The sequence below is a fragment of the Aedes aegypti genome, chromosome 2, assembly GCF_002204515.2.
Source record: "Aedes aegypti strain LVP_AGWG chromosome 2, AaegL5.0 Primary Assembly, whole genome shotgun sequence".
NCBI classification, from domain to species: domain Eukaryota; kingdom Metazoa; phylum Arthropoda; class Insecta; order Diptera; family Culicidae; genus Aedes; species Aedes aegypti.
In genome coordinates, this window is record NC_035108.1 from 169,651,637 (window position 1) to 169,670,111 (window position 18,475).

Consider the following 18,475-nt stretch of genomic DNA (forward strand, 5'->3'; position numbering starts at 1 on the left):
GTATGTTTTGAAAAAAATAATCGGATCAGTGAATCAATTGTCACCTAATAAGCAGCAACAACGACATTGTCATCTCCTATTCTTGTTGCAACAATTTTATTCCGCAACATCAGTTTATCACCACTTAAACATAATATGACAAAGATCGATCACCGCACGTGGTGCGATTTTCTGAGCCTCGCATTGCATTTTTCGACAACTTTCTCCGTGTTTGTGAACACTCGAAGAGCATCGATAAAACAAATTTGGTTTTGTGCTTTAAATAACTGACTAATCGCGAGTTGAAAAGGTTGCAACAATGTTGCTTCCTTTGATTGTCATGACAATTTTGCTTTTGATTGCATACCTATCCGCAAAAGCTGGGACAAACGGTTGTGAGTGAGCTTGCTTTGTTGTTTGTTTTTCGTCTGTTTTGATGACAATTTGAATCACTTGTTCGGATCAAACAAAACTACATTGTTTGTAACTGAAACATGATCCATTTCTTCCGGATCTTTACTGAATCAGAACCATTCTGCCCAGTTCTGGATTCCCTGGGACCGGTTCCTGGGGCATCAGTTGGGGACCAAAATTTTATCAGCACAAAACATATCATGTGACACATCAATCTTGAAGATTTTACGACAGAATATAACGATGTATATTGAGAATATAATAATGTATATTGAGTAATTGGGCGGTATGAATAAAATGTAGTAAAGTTGAGTTTACTACATTCTCGGTAGTAAATGCTACATGTGGAACATGTTTGTGTCATTTTACTTCACTGCACCTTTCGAACATACTACAAACAACTATAGTAGGGTATGAATGAATGGTATGAATAAAAGTAGCATTTACTACAAAGCTACTGGCAGTTAGCTTCAGAGGTAAATGCTACTCATGCTTTAAGATTGTTGAATTGAATGGAATAATTGAAACTTGAGGAAAAATAATGTTAGCTTTGATATTTCGAAAGATATTTTGAGATTTCCGTAAAATATCTGAGATTTGATAAAGAGTTTTGGGATTCCGGTAAGATTACCGTAGGAATTTTGAATTTTCACGGGAATGTTTGCATTACGATAATTATGTTGTTTCTAAGGAATCCTTGGATGTCTATGGAAACTCAGGAATTTATAATGTTATACTGGAATTTACGTGACATCCAAGATTCTCGGATTTCCTTTGGAATTCCAGAATTTCTTCGGAAATTCTGGGATTTCGAAAGACAATTAAGATTTTGTTATAATAATTATGGGATAATGTGAGCTTTTCTGGGATTCTTGTGGCAATATTTAAAATCCGGCATTCGATTCGGTTATTGATATTTTAAAATTGTTTTGGAATCTTTGAGAAGTTGTTTCTAAGATTTTCGAATTTTACATCAGAATCTCAGTACTGGAATCTAAAAAAATCTAGTAATTTCAATATTCTATGTTGCTGTAATCTCTTCATAATATACAGATATCTAGCTAAAATTCCAAAATTCACATTCCAAATTTTCACATGATTTATCGTGAATGAGCGTAACCAGAGGCGACAATGCAAAAAATGCTTTTCATTACGGGAAGTGATCTTGTGTTTGAATCCTTCAAAGATTCTCTCCAGCGCTCTTATTTATACAAAAATATCATCATGATAGAATGGAAAACTTATGGAGTCTACCAAACAATCAGCCTTTTGAAAAACATCTTGCCAGAAAATATTCGAAGGTTTTATCAAATCTGTTAGGAACCTCAAAAAGTTTCTGCAAATATTTTGTCAACAGAATATTATCATAGAAGTAATTCGAAAAAGCTTTTCGTTTTTTGCCCAGGGATTCCTCTCGGGATTTCATGTATATTCATCTAGATATTTCTTAAACGAGTTTCTCTTTCTCTTGAAAATATTCTATAAATCGTTCCTGGGAGTACATCGGAGTTCTCCAGAGACTTCTCATCAAAATTGTATGGTGTTTTTGGAGATGCTTCTTAGACTATGCTTAGAGTATGCCGAATCTCGGCTTCTATTAACACCTCAACCGGCAGCTCCATTTTTTACAGCTAAAAAAATATTCAAATTGTGATAACTTTTTTGTTTCTCAATATTTTTGCAAGATTCTTTCACAAATTCTTGAAAAACTCTTCTTGTTTCAGAATACGTGTCGATATTGATAATTGGTCATTTGGATCCGGAGATATTCCAAAAATCCTTGGAGGACCGATGCGTAGCCATAACCCACGTAAATATCTCAGGCTACAGAATTTTAGTCGTATTCGAATATTCACTCCTCGGAATGATAAATTAATGCGAGTATGTTGTGAAAAAATGAAGCAATTTGGTGCAGCCGTCTTTCTTTGTTTCTCGTACCACGCTGGACAAATAAAGATCTTGAAAACTCTAAAAACCTCATATCGTAATATTCAGATTTCTTCAAGAATACTGAACCGATTTTTATTATTTTTTCAGGGTAGCTTCTTACTACCTGGTACTGTGTAGTACACATTTTATTTTTTTGATAAATTGACCAAACACAAAATGGCCGCCAAAGACATTTTGTATGAAGAATGTCAGTCCCCCAAGGAACATCGGAATATCTTCAAAACTAGATAACCAATTATTAATTTCGATACGGATTCTCAAACTAGAAAAGTTTTTTGAGATCTTGTGAAAAAATGGTGCAAAAATATCAAGAAACAGAAAAGATATCGCGATTTGAAAATTTCGACGGCCAAAACCTCTAGTACTCTGGATATGCATCCTAGAAGTTTGGTATCTTCGACAAAGTATTTTGGAATAATTTGTACTACTTTTTGACTCTTGATTAGTGAAAACTGATCTAATTCAATTTTATCTTTTGATAGGAGCTTCCTAGCAAAAAAACTTTCTGGCAGCTATTTTTTTTCCACGACTAGTCAAAAACATAAGTTTCATTGTCGTGAATAAAATAAAGCAGGGCCGAGTGGGGCTTTTTTTGCTAGAATAATTTTGCGATCGTAATAAAAACAGTAATATCAGTATGTGATTTAAAATGGGATATATATATCATTTAATCTACTTCCATATTTAAAGAATTAGTAATTAGATTTGGGCCCAGATAGCCCCGCTACGGCAATAAACGCGCAGCTATTCAGCATGACCATGCTGAGGGTCGTGGGCTCGAATCCCGCTGGTCAAGGATCTTTTCGTAAAGGAAATTTTCTCGATTCCCAGGGCATAGAGTATCTTCGTACCTGCCACACGATATACATATGCAAAAATAGCCAATCGGCAAAGAAAGCTCTCAGTTAATAACTGTGGAAGTGCTCATAAGAACACTAATCTGAGAAGCAGGCTTTGTCCCAGATGGAACGTAACGCCAGAAAGAAGAAGAAGTAATTAGATTTAGAAAAAAAAACACAACTATACGAACTTTTGAAAATTTTGACGTACCGTCGATGGGGGTGACAATGGGTCTAGGGGTGAGATTGGGGCAAAACGTAAAATTATGATTTATGAAATATTTCAGCTAATAACGCTGATATCACTAGAATCAATAATTCATATGTTAGGGAACATATTGTTACACATAATTCATCACAATATACTTTTTTTAGAAATAGTAGTTTTTGTTTGCTATAGCATAGCATAGCATAGCATAGACTGACTGTACATGTCAATGGTTGCTACTCCGTGATTGATCGGAACTGGTAAGAATTGCACTACGATCCAAATGAATAAGGGATGGGAGTTTCCGCTTACTCTCGAAGTGCAATTTTAGCAGATCTAATATTATTGATCAATAACGGCGCCGGCCAAGTCCTTACAGTCAGTTGGGATGGGGAAGGAATGTTAGGGTGTAATGATTGTTGCTTCTAGAGACCGAGAATACCTCTGCATCTCCACAACCACCACGGGAAGGGTGTTTATTAGTGAGGGAGGAAAAGATCTGGGAGTCACCTCTGGTCGGTGATGCGATCCATGGATAAGGGGGAAATATACGACTTGTATTTAAAGCTAGTTTTGTATTTTTGTCTCGAGAAGTTTTTGGAAAAAATACGTCAACATCTATAATGTCGAACAATTCAAAAGACGTTTTTATTAATGACGAAAACTGAAAATTGCATGTATATATTTTAACTTAAATGAAACAGGAATAATGCCAACACTTGTAGTGACGAACCATACATAGTTTGTTTGAAAATTACATATGAGTATTACTGTGCATTTTGTCTCGATATGGTAGAAGTTTTAGAAAATACGTCAACATTCACAATGTCGAACAATTCAAGAGATAATTTTTAATAATGTCAAAAAGAGAAAAATATATGTATATTGAAGTTGTAAAAGAAAAAAGCATAATGCCGACACTTATAGTGACGAACCATACAAAGTTTGTTTTAATATTACATAAAAGTTACGCTTTCAAGAAAAAATATGTTATCATAACTCCGGCGACGAAAACACGCGCGAATCCGTCAGCAAAATCAATCGGACGACGCAAAACCGAACTGTCCTGCTTGGGCTTCACGAAGCACTACCCAGCAAGACGCTTCCAAACAGGGGAAAAAAAATTCTCCGGCAACGAAAATACGCGCGAATCCGTCAGCAAAATCAATCGGACGACGCAAAACCGAACTGTCCTGCTTGGGCTTCACAAAGCACTACCCAGCAAGGCGCTCCAAAACAGGGGAAAAAAATATCCGGCAACGAAAATACGCGCGAATCCGTCAGCAAAATCAATCGGACGACGCAAAACCGAACTGTCCTGCTTGGGCTTCACGAAGCACTCAATTAGTAGTATTTGTTTGCTATATCAATAAACTTGTACGTTGAAACTAGATAAAATTTACAACATTAAATTTCTCCTCTGCAAAGTATAACACATGTACTTTAACCTCTATCGTTGTATTGAAAGTCTTTTCACTACACTTGACAAGTATTTTCCGGAATCTAATTGATTTTTCCACAAAAAAAATTTTTTTTTTCGGTACGATGTCTAAAACATTAAAAATGGGGGTGAGATTGGGTCAAGCAAGAACAATCTATATAAATAAAAATGGAGTGGTGTTTGTATGTCACGAAATGGCTTGAGAATGGGACAACCGATTTGAACAATTCTTTCTCTGCTGTATTCTTGAAGGGTTCCGACGTGTTCGTGCGACGAAAAAGTTTAAGGAAGTTTTCGGAAAATTAGGTTAAACGGGAGAGTACTAATATCTCATTTTGTATAGGAGGTTCCATGACATTTTTCAACGGCCTACTTGATGGCAAGACGAAGTTTGCCGGGACCACTAGTAGTAAATGAAATTGCAAGACCACTTTTTTGACATTTTACGGTGCCGGGTGTTCTCATTCCTCATTAAGATGTGTTTATTCTTTCTAAATACAGCATCTCTGAAACATCAAACAAGTCTACTTGAGGATTACGTGCATCGAATAACAATGCAACGCATTTTGACAACTTCTCAGCAACTGTGTCTCATGCGCAGCAACATTGTAAAATTTTATCAATTGGATTTTTTTTTTTAATTTAATTATTTATTAGTGTTTTCATATTATAGAAACATCTAACGAAAGTACAAATTAGTTGGATCGCTGAAATACCGGGATTATGACGTCAACATCTGCCTGAAATGTATTGATCGAGAAATGTCGCACCGTAATATAACTATTTGTGAAGGTTTAAAATAATCACTGTTTCAGAACACCTTTGGGAGACTGAATAGACTTTATGGCAATGGGGATGAGACTTTGAAGATAATTTGAGGGGAAAAACAACAAAATTTATGTGAACTTGACGATAAATATTGGGTCTCATATTTTTTCTCATAGCTCTTCAAATTTTTGGTTTATTCGTTATTTTAAGTGGGTTTATCATACTTGTAAAACATCTTAGATATCTTTTCGTCTTGTTTACATCGTAATATTTTTCAGCTGTGAATGGTTTTGTAATCATGTTCTCAAAAACAATTTATTTCAATAACAGTGAACCAATGTCACCCCCTCTATGGGGTGAGATTGGGTACTTTTCCATTCACTTGTAGTGCCACTGTGAATAAATATTTTTCTTTATTTTTTTGAACAGTTGTTAATGTATCATCAAAGTACATGCACACCAAATTTAAAGTCTATTGGAGCTAAATTGCGATAGGTATTCAATAAACAAATCGTACATATGCCTTTTTGACCCATTCTCACCCCCAACAACGGTATTTCATTCATTTGCATCCTATAATATGGCTTTTATTAAACACAAAACTATTACTGTAATAAAAATCAAAGGATAGATAGATAGGTGTAGATACACATATGGGACAAATTATATTGAATTCCGTTTAAATGTTTATTAGAACACCAGTTTAGAGATGACTTCTTCAAAACATATTTGTCAACATGCAATATGTTTCTGAAATACATTTGGAAAATACAAATTCATTAAAAGTTTATTAAATATAAGCATTTTTTAACATATTTTCATCAAATTTTCAAACCGCCACAACAAAATAGCCCCACTACTAATGTACAGCGCTATCCACGTCAGTGATAGAGTGTAAATGTCTTCGGAAGAAATATCTAAAATGCCTCAATGAACAACTTTGCAGAAGAAAGTTTTTTGCTAGGACGCTCCTATCAAAAGATAAAACTGATCTAGATCAGTTTTCACTTATCTAGATCAAATCTGAATAAGTCAAAATGTAGTACAGGTTATTCCAAAATACTTTGTCGAAGACACCAAACCTCTAGGATGCATATCCAGAGTACTAGATGTTTTGGCCGTCGAAAACAGCGATCCACCCCAATCTGCGCTACCTGTATGTTGTAAAAGATCATGCTCGAAAGGTTTTTTTTTTCATACCAAAAGTGCAGTAAACTTTGTGGATTTTGTTTTTGAGTAGATGCTACATATAGTAAAGTTCAATGCTTTTTATTCATACCACCCATTATGTGCATCATAGGGTCATCTACAAGTACTTCCAGAATATCCTAATGCCGATTCCAGGACCTTGAAAAAGGACATCCATCCGATGATTTCAAACCATATAATGCGACAAATCGGCGAGATTTTTCGCCAGAAGTATGAAGTAATTTCTTGCAACACAGGCTTATTTAAAAATACTTCTGGGATGCTTTGTTGCCAATTCCAGGACTCTGCAAAAGGACATTCCGGAATCGGCTATAGAACATCCCGTCATCCCGATTGTAAATGAACTTATGATGCATGCATGTACTCAATTTGTATCATATTCTACTTCAGACGACAAATCTTGAAGATGTTGCATGATAGGGTTAACAGTCATCGGATTAATGCTCTCTTCTAGGATCCGGAATCGGCTCCAGAGCATCCCGGAAATACTTGTTAATGATAAAGTTGGTATTTTACTATCTGAAGTAGATATGTTGAGGCTCAAGAATTCATCATTCGATCATTAGCAATCATCAAACATGCAAACCCAGTTTTTTTGTTCAAAGTTAAAAAAAATCGAATGAGAATCTATCATTGTATTACAGATAGCAAGCGCAATAAGATGCATTTTCTAGAAGATTGCTTCAGTTTTGAGTAAAAAAAATGGTTTGGACGTACATGTCCTTGGGTCAATGGTTTTGATCGAGATTCTCTCTACTCTCGGAAGTTTTCAAAACTACCTGAAGCAATAGAACAGTGTTTCTCAGTGCTACTTAAACAGGGACTTTTCAGTGCTATTTTTGAACTATTGATCTCTTAACGATCCTTGTTTAGCACACGTGCCTTCTATTTTTCGTTGGACCCGTTAGTGAAAGCGGTGGTAATTCATCTTGGACACCGTCTTAGAAAAAATAGCTCCTAAAAGATCTCTTCTTCTTTCCTTTATTTACTAAACATGGTTGCAACCACGAACAAAAGGATGAGTTAATCTCTGAATTCACAACTTCCTTAAAAAAAAGCGAGATAAAAAACTGTCACTGAACGTTGCAATAATGGAAAAAAGGATGATTCTACGGAATGCGCACTTTCTTCCAAGGGTGAAAGGGTTAATGCTGATAATTGCATAGAAATGAGCAATCATTTCGATGGTCTAAACAAATTTTCCGAACATCAAATCGAAACAGCGTCTAGCACAGGCTCTTTGATTCAAGTGAGGAAACCGCTTGTCGTGGTCAGTTGTTACGAATTTGAAGGATATAGGCAGGAGATATTGAACTCCATTAGGGGAATTTGCCAGAAACTCTCAAAGATTACGAGCTTCTTCTCAAACATCTTGAATAGAAGAAGCACAGTTTTTTTACTTATGACACCAAAACTAAACGTTTTTTCAAAGTCGTCTTGAAAGGTCTCTCACTTGACTATAAGTCACCTAAAAAGATCAAAAGTGGAATAAATGATTTACTTGGATTTTCCCCAGTTCAAGTAATCATTATGAAAAAGAGAATCCAATCTAACATTCTTCGGAAAGGGCTTTATCAAAAATATTATTTAGTTCAGATAAGATTTTAGATTTTCGATTATTTTTGTGAATTGAAGCTAGTGGGCACTTTATTTTAGCGTTAACCGTATGTATCATCAAAAATGTCGCTTTATAAATAGATGTTATGTGAAACACGCATCACACGTACATTCTCGCATCAAGTACACATATTGCTTTCGTTTTGACACGTGTTCTAATTTTTGTATTTTAATTTTCAAACCAACACCAACTTGTTACTTTACAAAAAACACTGAAATACAAATCACCGTTGTCGTCCTGTCCGGTGCTCTACTTGTTCCACAGAACAAATTTTCCAGTCCCTTCCGATCGGTTACACACTTACACTACCACCTACCGCCGAGGGTTCCACCAGACACAATTACTCATTTCCAGAATCCTCCCCGGCAGGACCAGATCACGAACGACGAATGTATTCCGTTGCGCTCTAAGAGCGTATGACACATGCTGAAACGGTTCCGCTCGACCGATGACAGCAGCGATAACGATTCCGGCCACGACCCAGATGGCACCACCGATCAACCCAGATCTTGCTACGTAGAGAGTAAATTTAACGAACTGTAGCGTCTCAAAGACTATAACCGAACGCGGATAGCGAATCAATCTCCAATAACATATCATTAGGATTAGAGGAGCCTGATTGGCCACCGATAAATAATGCTACTTAGAATGAAAATATAGCTGGACCGCGACATGGGGTTCACCAATCCGATTGCTATCTGTTTATGTTGGCACACACACACGTCACTGACTGTTCATTGTCTAAATCGGTAAAGAGAATGGCTTTTCTCAATGTTCAATAACTACCACCTAGCAGCCAACAACTTCCGTCGAGTAAAGGTGAGTCGACACGTTTTTTGAACGATCCTCCTACCTGTGGAGAAAATTCTGCAGTCAAAATGGCTTTTCAGCGATAAAACAATATGTTCGATAGTTGAGTTGAAAAAAAAAATAATGGGAGTAACTTAATCTTCAAAGCTTTATATTAATTTGTTAATAAAAACTTTAATTAGAGAAACGCTAGTGGTGAAGGAGAGTAGGTAGACTTGATCCTCTGGGAGACAAATTCACACCGTATTTTCTCAAATTCTAGAACAGTGTTAGCGTTATATAAGTATGAAACTGCACCATAAGAGTTTGTTACAATTTTACGCTTCAACTCAAATAAAATTTAAGAAAATGTATTGATCGATTGTGAAAAATCTAATTATTCTTCAATATATGGGAATATTTAAATATGAAAAGTATCTAATCTTTTGACAATAAGATAATTTTCTGGATTCGAGGATATGGACCCTTAGTGAAATCCCCAGATAATAGAGTCCAACCTAGCATTGGGTGACTTAACATCGATGTTTTTGTTCCAATCAATAATTTTTTTATCTATAAATTTTCTTACATAAATTTGGACTTGTTTTAAATTGTTTGACAAACTATTTTAAATATCAGGAACATTTGTTTTTCTCTTAAAACTTTAGAAAACGGAATGCAAATGAATTTATATAATTTTCAACTGTTTTTACTATAATTGATCAAGGTCGAGAACAGAATCGATTTAAAGCATTCACTTCGACGCGATACACCAGTCAAATCCATTCCACAGTTTTCTGCAGTTCGGGTGGTTCCTTAGTCTAGTCGTAACGTCCGTAGTTACAAAGTTTAGCCATGTTGAAGGTGCCAGGGTTCAATACCCGGTCAGTACAGAATCTTTTCGTAATGAAAATTTTCATGACATCGCTGGAGTTTACTCAAATGGGCCTCACGATAGGCTAATGCGAAAATGGCAGATTTGTCAAAGAAAGCTTTGATAACTGTGGAAGGGCGCATTGGCTCTGTCGAAGTGTGGACGTAATGCAAACAAAATAAGAAGAAGAAAAAGTATTCCAAATAATTGTAAAGAACATTTGTTTGGCTTTTATAATTACCCCTATCTCCTCTTGATGTACAACTTACTTCATCTAGCTTAGGGGCCGTCCATATACCACGTGGACAACTAAGAGAGACTTGAGAGTACGAAAAAGCCCACGCTGGTCTCAAGGATGCCACATTTATATCCAAAAATCTCAATTTTTAAATTTAAAGGGGATACTAATCCATACAGATAACACTGAATCTACAATTTCACGCCACAATACTCGGTTCGTGACCGCCTCTCTCCATCCTCGGTTCTGCCCCACGCTCGCCAAATCGATAAGCACTTGATCCGCCCACCTAGCTCCCCGCCTTCTTGTACCAACCAGATCAGAAGCGAACATCTCTGCAGGGTTGCTGTCCGGCATTCTTGCAACATGCCCTTCCCATCGTATCCTTCCAGCTTTGGCCACCTTCTGGATACTGTTTTCGCCGTAGATTCATCCTTCGCCGCCACACACCGTTTTCCTGCACACCGCCAAAGATCGTCCTAAGCACCCGACATTCGAAGACTCCAAGTGCTTACAAGTCCTCCTCGAGTATCGTCCACGTCTCATGCCCGTAGAACTACCGGCCTTATGAGCGTTTTGTACATAGTACATTTGGTGCAGATTTGAATATTTTTGACCGCAGCTTTTTGTAGAGGCCATAGTAGGTCCGGCTTCCACTGATGAAGCCGCCTTCGTATTTAACGGCTAACGTTATTGCCAGCCGTCAGCAAGGATCCAAGGTAGACGAGCTCGTCGACCACATCCAACGGAGTTATCCAGGCGAGCCCTGTCGCGCTCGGTCCCACCAGCTAGTATGTACTTTGTCTTGGTCGCATTCATCACCAGTCCAAATTTTGCTGCCTCGTGTTCAAGGCAGGTGTACAGGTTTGCCACCTTTTCAAATGTTCGACCGACATTTTCCATATCATCCGCAAAGCAAACAAATGGACTGGATCTCAAAAAATGGCACCCCGGCTGTTAAGCCCGGCTCTTCGCATAACACCTTCTAGCGCAATATTGAACAACAGTCACGAAAGTCCATCACCTTGTCGTAGGTTCCGGCGGGATCCAAAAGAACTGGAATGTTCGCCTGAAATCTTCACACAATTTTGCACACCTTCCATCGTCGCTCTTATCAGTCTCGTGGGCTTCCCGGGAAAGCTGTTCTCATTCATGATTACCCATATCGTATGCTGCCATGAAATCGATGAAAAGATGTTCCGTTGGGACCTGATATTCACGACATTTTTGGAGGATTTGCAAAAAAAAATATCTGGTGCGTTTTCGATCAGCCGTCAACGAAGCCGGTTTGATAACTTCCCACGAACTCGTTTACTACAAGTGACAGACGACGGATGATGATCTGAGATAATACTTTGCCGCATTTAGAATGGTTATCGCTCAAAAGTTCTCACAATCTAACTTGTCGCCTTTCTTGTAGATGGGGCATATTACCCCTTCCTTCCACTCCTCTGGTAGCTGTTCTGTTTTCCAGATTATGCCTATCAGCCGGTGAAGACAAATGGCCAGCCTCTCCGGCCCATCCTTTTGAGTTCAACTCCGATACCATGCTTACCAGCAGCTTTATTATTCTTGGACTGGTGAATGGCATCCTTAACCTCCATCAAAGTGGGGGCTGGTTGGTTTCCATCGCCCGCAGTACTGACGAAGGCATTTCCTCCGTTGCCCCGTCCTTCGTTGCCTGTGCTCTCAGCGCCATTCAGATTTTCGTTGAAGTGCTGCTTCCACCTTTCGATCACCTCACGCTCATCCGTCAAAATGCTCCCATCCTTATCCCTGCTCATCTCGACTCGCGGCACGAATCCGTAGCGGGATGCGTCTAGCTTCTGGTAGAACTTATACGTGTTTCTTCCACTTTCTGCCGGGTCCCTTGCTGCAGCATGACGCCCGAGCTGCATTCTTCTCCTCCAGAATCCTCGTCAAACCAATCGTTCCATCGACTCCGTACCACGTACCCGACCTTGCTCTCAGCTGCATTGTTGGTGGCTGCTCTCACTGTTCTCCAGCAGTCTTCAAGAGAAGCACCCTCTTCTGGTAATGCAGCCTCGAAGTTCTGCGCATATACAGCTATAACATCCGGTTGCTTAAGCCGCTCTAGGTCATACCGGGGCGACCGTCAGTACCGTACGTTGCTAACGACAGAGAGTTTTGGGCGCAGTTTAACCATAGTGGACAGAGTCGATGTTAGCGCCACGATAGATCCTGACGTCAATAATGCCGTCCATCAATCAGAACGTGGTTGATTTGTGATTCTGTCTGCTGTGGTGATCTACAAGTGTATCTGTATGGAAGGCTGTGCTGGAAGTAGGTGCTACGAATGGCCATATTCTTGGAGGCGGCGATATCAATTAGTCGTAAGCCGTCTGAAGTTGAAGAACCGGTCTTTGAGCCTCAGCTTGCCCATTTTCTCATTGATCGGCCACCACCCGATCACGCGCCTCTATTAAAGCTGTTCCCAGCTCGTGTGTGTTGCTGCAGCTCAGGAAGAAGGTATGATTAGTAACCATTAGTAACCTCTAAACGTTCGCACTATTGATGCCTTCCAACACACTTCCTGCAACGCTTCGATGCCGAATCCGCGGTCCTTCAGCACATCGGCGAGTATGCGTGTGCTCCCGATGAAGTTGAGAAATTTACAGTTCCACATACAGAGCTTCCAATCGCTAGTCCCTTTACGTCGCTGTGGTCTTCGTCGATTTTCCCGGTTCGTATTCTCTCGTTGATTATTCGTTGCTTGATTTTTTTTACGGCTGGCTTGCAGGGTCTGACACCAACCCCCTAGATTATCGGAGGACCATTCCCCCTAAATGGTCGGAAGGCTATAGTGCACAGTTTAGACTCCTTCTCTGGCACTCGGATGATGATCAGCCGCCCCTGACGTAGGGAACAGACGCTCTTGTGAGCCACTCCTAACATGGAGTACAGCCGCACCAGGTTGGCTGAAGTAAAAGCTAAAGCAAAGCCCCCCTTCCCTGTCAGCATACGACCAGAGCGAGTTGGTTACCCGATCTTTCCTAAGGTTACTCGTACCCCGACCAGTAACGCGAGGAGGTTGGGATAGGAGTTGCTGGGCAAGGGGCTAAGGACCGCACAGAGAGGCTTATTCTATTCCTTCAGGTAGACGATGTACCAATAGTACGCCATGCTCAGTCATTTACCAATTATGAGATGCAAAAATATACTATAAATTACACTGCGGAACACGTTTTTGTCTCCAGCACCAAAATACCACTATTCACCTTATTAAGGCTTGCTGAATCCATTGCTGTTTTCAGAAATATCATAGCACGTCTAGTTTTTGAGATATTTACTGTTAAAAATGCGAAAATTGACTATTTCAGCCAACTTGCAGCAAGTTTGCCAGCTTGTACTGCAATTTATTTACTTAATTTGCCAATTTATGTGTATAACAATACTAATCATCAAAGTTTATTATACTTTCGATGCGGAAAAGTTATTTTTTGAGGGTTTAGAATATTATTGTATTTTGCCATTTAAGACAAACGAAGTATTTTCTATGGAGACAGCAAGCATGTTGAAAAAATTGGTTTAATCGAAATTTAATCGTGCAATTTCAATTAAATTATATATGAAATGAGAGTCCTATTTTGCATGTTGTAAAGTAAATTATATATGAAATGAAGTCCTATTTTGCATGTTGGTGGATAAGATTACAAAAAAAGTTAGATAAATTGTACTTTAAATTTTATGTAAACATCAATAAAACCTGTGTTTTATACAACTTTGGCGACTTGTAGCTAAAAATATTGACGTGCTGGAACATTTCTGAGAATGGCATCAGATTCAGCAACTCCAAATCTACTAGAGACACATAATTTGATCCTTGAGACACGCAAAAATGTCAGTTTTGTTACGCTGTGTTATGTAAATTTGTTTGAGAAAACAAAGTTCAGACTGTGAGCGCTATGTTCTCATCGCGACATTTTTCTGTATGAGACAGTTATGCCTTTATGGGCAGTTCAACGCATTGAAAATATTCAGTATTTCTTGTTTATTTATATAATTTTTCGCTAAAAGTTTATAACAAACTATTATCAGCTACTCTGGTAGCGATCCTACTTATTCAGTTGGCTATGCTTTGCACAAATTAGTTATAAATGTATTATGTGAATGTACATCTGAAACATTAAACAGCACGGCATTTATTTTTTATAAAATTGTTGCGAATTTATTAAAAAAAAATAAAACAGCTCAATTCATCAAGAAACATTTTTATTTCAGTTCAACTAGGTAACTGAAAACTATCGAACATAATTGTTTTCTGAACGTCGATACAAAAGCCTATTTGAGTTCTTCGCAAAATATCATAATTGGCTCTACACTCTTACGAGTGCAATTCAAAACTCTGATGTTTATGTGCACAAGCTGTATTCAAAAACTGTCTTCTACTGAAAATTGCGTTTCTACATCCTTCAATTGTCTATCGTGTGTTTTTTTGTTTTGTTTCGTGAGTGTTATCCAGTCAGTGTGCTGTGAGTGTGTCCATCTATATGTAGTATGACGGCGTTTTGTTCGGTGTGATTTATGGCTAACCGATGGGGTTGCTTCTTCAAATACTAAGAAACCATCAGAACTCGGTAAAACCAGCACAAACCGTTGGCCACTCAGTTGGTTGCTGGAAGTAATCCTTCTTTCATCGGACCGGTTTGAAAATAGTGTGGCACTAACAAAATAACGTCTTGTCGTCGCAAAAGTGTGTCGCTTTTTTACCCCTTGTGGCTTTACAATGCGCTTCTGTCTAACCTGAAATCACCGTGTGAGTACATGTTTCCTTTTTACTACTATATAATTGCTAGTTTTACATCAAAATCTTCCCGATCCCGGGGTATCACTAGGTCGATAGAGCGACACGAAGCAATTCGACTATTCACCTAAAAAAAAAAACATTTTTTTTTCCTTTTTGAATTAGCTCAAAATGGTAAAATGGAGCTACATTTTCCTACATTGAAGATGGATTTATTCCCTAAAAATGAATCAAATAATTATTATGGAGGTTATTTGTACAAAGAACAAATATGTAAAAACTCCATGATCCAGCAACACTCTTAATAACTTTCCTCACAACAAACCTAGTAACGTCTTTCAGGAAAAGTTTAACAATCAGTTTTATAATCGTTGCACCTAAAATCGAATTAAATTTTTTGTTCAATATGGTTTACTTATCTCGTTCATTTGGAAGCCTCGGTTGTCATAAGGCATAACGAACCCGGTATTAATTGTACTTTCATTATATTTTGAAATTGTCTTGAAATTTAACTAGTTCAGGAAACCGAAGTACTTGCTGTTTAATCGAGTATTTCCCTTGGAACCATAAGGTTTCAGTCAGCTCAGAACTGACCAAGCGTTAGGTACCCACCACATCCTTATCCAACATGTTCAATATCGCGGTAAGCCACGCCTCTCATACAGAGTGCCATATGTGCGCGATCACACGTATAAAATCACAACTCAGGTCCAACATTTCTGTGCACGATTTCTTAGGCACCTGCAGCCAAATAAAAACAGCAATTTACCCGTTTCTCAGTCTCTCTATTTCTTACGCTAGCTGATCAAGGTATCCTGAAGAGCCTATGGAAAACACAAATCATCGAACACGATTTGACATTCTTAAACTTATTGATTGGTATGCAGTTATTGAGATAGGATCAAAGCCGGGTGATAATGCATGATTTGATGCTCTCAGTTCTTTTGAGTATCCCATTCAGGAAGTAGTCTTAAGGTGAAGATGAATCGAAGCCAAACTTCAAATTTTCAAGAGCACAGATCTGGAGAACCGAACACTCGTTTAGGCTGAAAACTTAATCGATTGGTCCCTACCAGTGACCAATCGATTAAGTTTTCAGCCTGAAACGATGTTCGGTTCTCCAGATTCGTGCTCTTGAAAATTTGAGGTTTGGCTTCGATTCATCTTCACCTTAAAGCATGGTTATAGGCATTTTTCAAATATGCTGTTTATTCTCAATTGAAGTAGTTCATTACTATGGGACCTCAATTTATTTTTGATTCGAGTCATGCAATGGAGACGCATGGTGAATCATTACCCAATACGCTATCCATTTATTATGTACACTTTCCACTACGGATGATTATCGATACGAAAGGTAAACAGCGGTCACAATCGATAGTTCGAAGCCTCGTCGATGAAGAGATTGCAAAAGTTTGTTGTCGCTCTGCTCTGGTATTGTGCTCCATTAACAACAAACTCTCATATTCACATGTATCATTCGCTTGGCAAAACGTGCTTATCCCTTAACCAATTGTTAACGTCCCCTAAAATGCTACAAGTTTTCCACAGCCGGTTTGTTTTACACTTTTCCAATCGTTTTTGGTTTTCATATAGAATAGTTTGATAATTTGCTTTGGTTTGTTTCTACTCTATTACATCAATTGAAAGTAAATACGTCAATACATTAGATAGAAGTCTGCACTATCTACAAATTATGCACATTAACTTTAGTTTTCAAATATTTCCGGTAGACGTAACTAGAGAAGTAGTTTTTGTAGATACAGCTGTTGTTTAAGATCCAACGAGTTGATACAGTGAAACTAATCTTGCTCAATTTGAGCTATTCTTTTCTCTGCTATCTGTGGACGCCACTCATCATTACCTCTCGCCCCGGCTAGGAGTACAAAGAGTTTATCGATGCTGAAGGTTTAATGCCACTTCCAACTTCCGACTTCCACACGACGGTCTGCTTAGAGATGCGTATGCTAAAAAATAGTATGAACAATAACTGTATAGCCCCACCAGCACAATTCGGTCCAAGTACAATATCATATCCATATCCGTATGTGGATACACCAATCAAACATTCTAATAACTGTAATAATAATAATAATAATGTTAATAGTAACGTCAACGGTACCAGTAACAACAATAATGCTAGCGTTAGTAATAACAATAGTAATAGTAACAATGGTGATTTAGCTAGTGTCGATAGCTCCGATACATACGCTAGTTGTCAAACGCATCCATTCCTGTCACAAGGTGATCTAACATCCGATATTGTAGATATGTCATTCGACTTAGATACGCTAGATACGAACAATCTGTATATAAATCCACTTGAAAAGGATACTCAACAGCAGCGTTCTGTAGGTACTAGATCCCAGGTGAAGAAAAGTGCTTCCGGAGATACTGGCCTGCGAAGTTTGGGTGCCAGTCCGATGGACGACGAGTATAAGCAATTTCAGGCCTCGTTCGATACGTCAGATCGGGGAAGCCGTGTCAGCTTGAACGAAACCCCGGTGCCAAAGCATCGTAAGACGCGCTTTCAACAGGGTGCTGCCTCAGCAGCGCTGGCCGCTGCTGCCAGGCCTAAGACGCGATTCGAGAACCTTAAGTCATCTATCGAAAGCCTTGAAGAAGCCGGTGTGGGAGCTGCTCCTAGTAGTAGCAGTTCCACCAAAAAATCTCGGAGATCTTCCTTCATGCCTGCCAAAAGTATAGCTTCGGCAACTAAACTCATCAACCAGCATCTGTTCGGCATCCAGAACCAAACGGCAAAAGGTAAGTGAAACCACTTCAAGGCATTTTCATAAGTTAGGGTCTTGTATACGCATACTTCTCACACCTCACACACAATGTAATTCATTAATCATGAATATTAAACAAATAAAATCATCATTAATTAACATACATTTAACAAATTCTCGTTATAAACAGACCGCTATTTACGTTTTTGAATTTAAACTCTAGGGAAGACTGGGGAGACTTGCCATTCCTTTTTCTAAATGCGGCTGTAATTCTGCATAGAAATCATAATTGACCGAGATACATTACGAAGTGGTCCTCCCAGACAGTGTCTGCATATTTCAATATACAGTCAACATCGCCGACCCTCAGTAGGATCCGTCATCGTTGAATTCTTCTTTGTGTGAATGTTTTTTTATGACAATACATGCACAAATCTGGTAAAACGTGCATTCAGTTTTTAAATTGCTTTTTCTACACTGTTTCTGATCCATCTACTGACATTCGGTGGCAGCAAATTCAATTTCGCTTGTGAAAAAAAATCATTTTCATCAAAATACCAACTGGAGGCAACACATGCCGTTTTCTTACACTAATATAAAATTCATTTGTATTTTTTTTTATGTTCAATTTTCAATTTCAGTTCCTCTAGG

General features: G+C 38.3%; 1 protein-coding gene across 8 annotated transcripts in view; it reads left to right on the plus strand.

Moving 5' to 3' along the window:
- The window catches only part of LOC5572202 (potassium voltage-gated channel protein Shab), a 365,295-nt gene that overhangs the window by 324,763 nt on the left and 22,057 nt on the right, over nucleotides 1–18,475 (plus strand). For all 8 annotated transcript variants that reach the window (XM_021843099.1, XM_021843098.1, XM_021843101.1 and 5 more), the window contains one exon: nucleotides 16,973–17,858. In XM_021843099.1, the coding sequence (XP_021698791.1) occupies nucleotides 16,973–17,858 (886 nt within the window). The remainder of the gene's footprint in view (nucleotides 1–16,972; nucleotides 17,859–18,475) is intronic.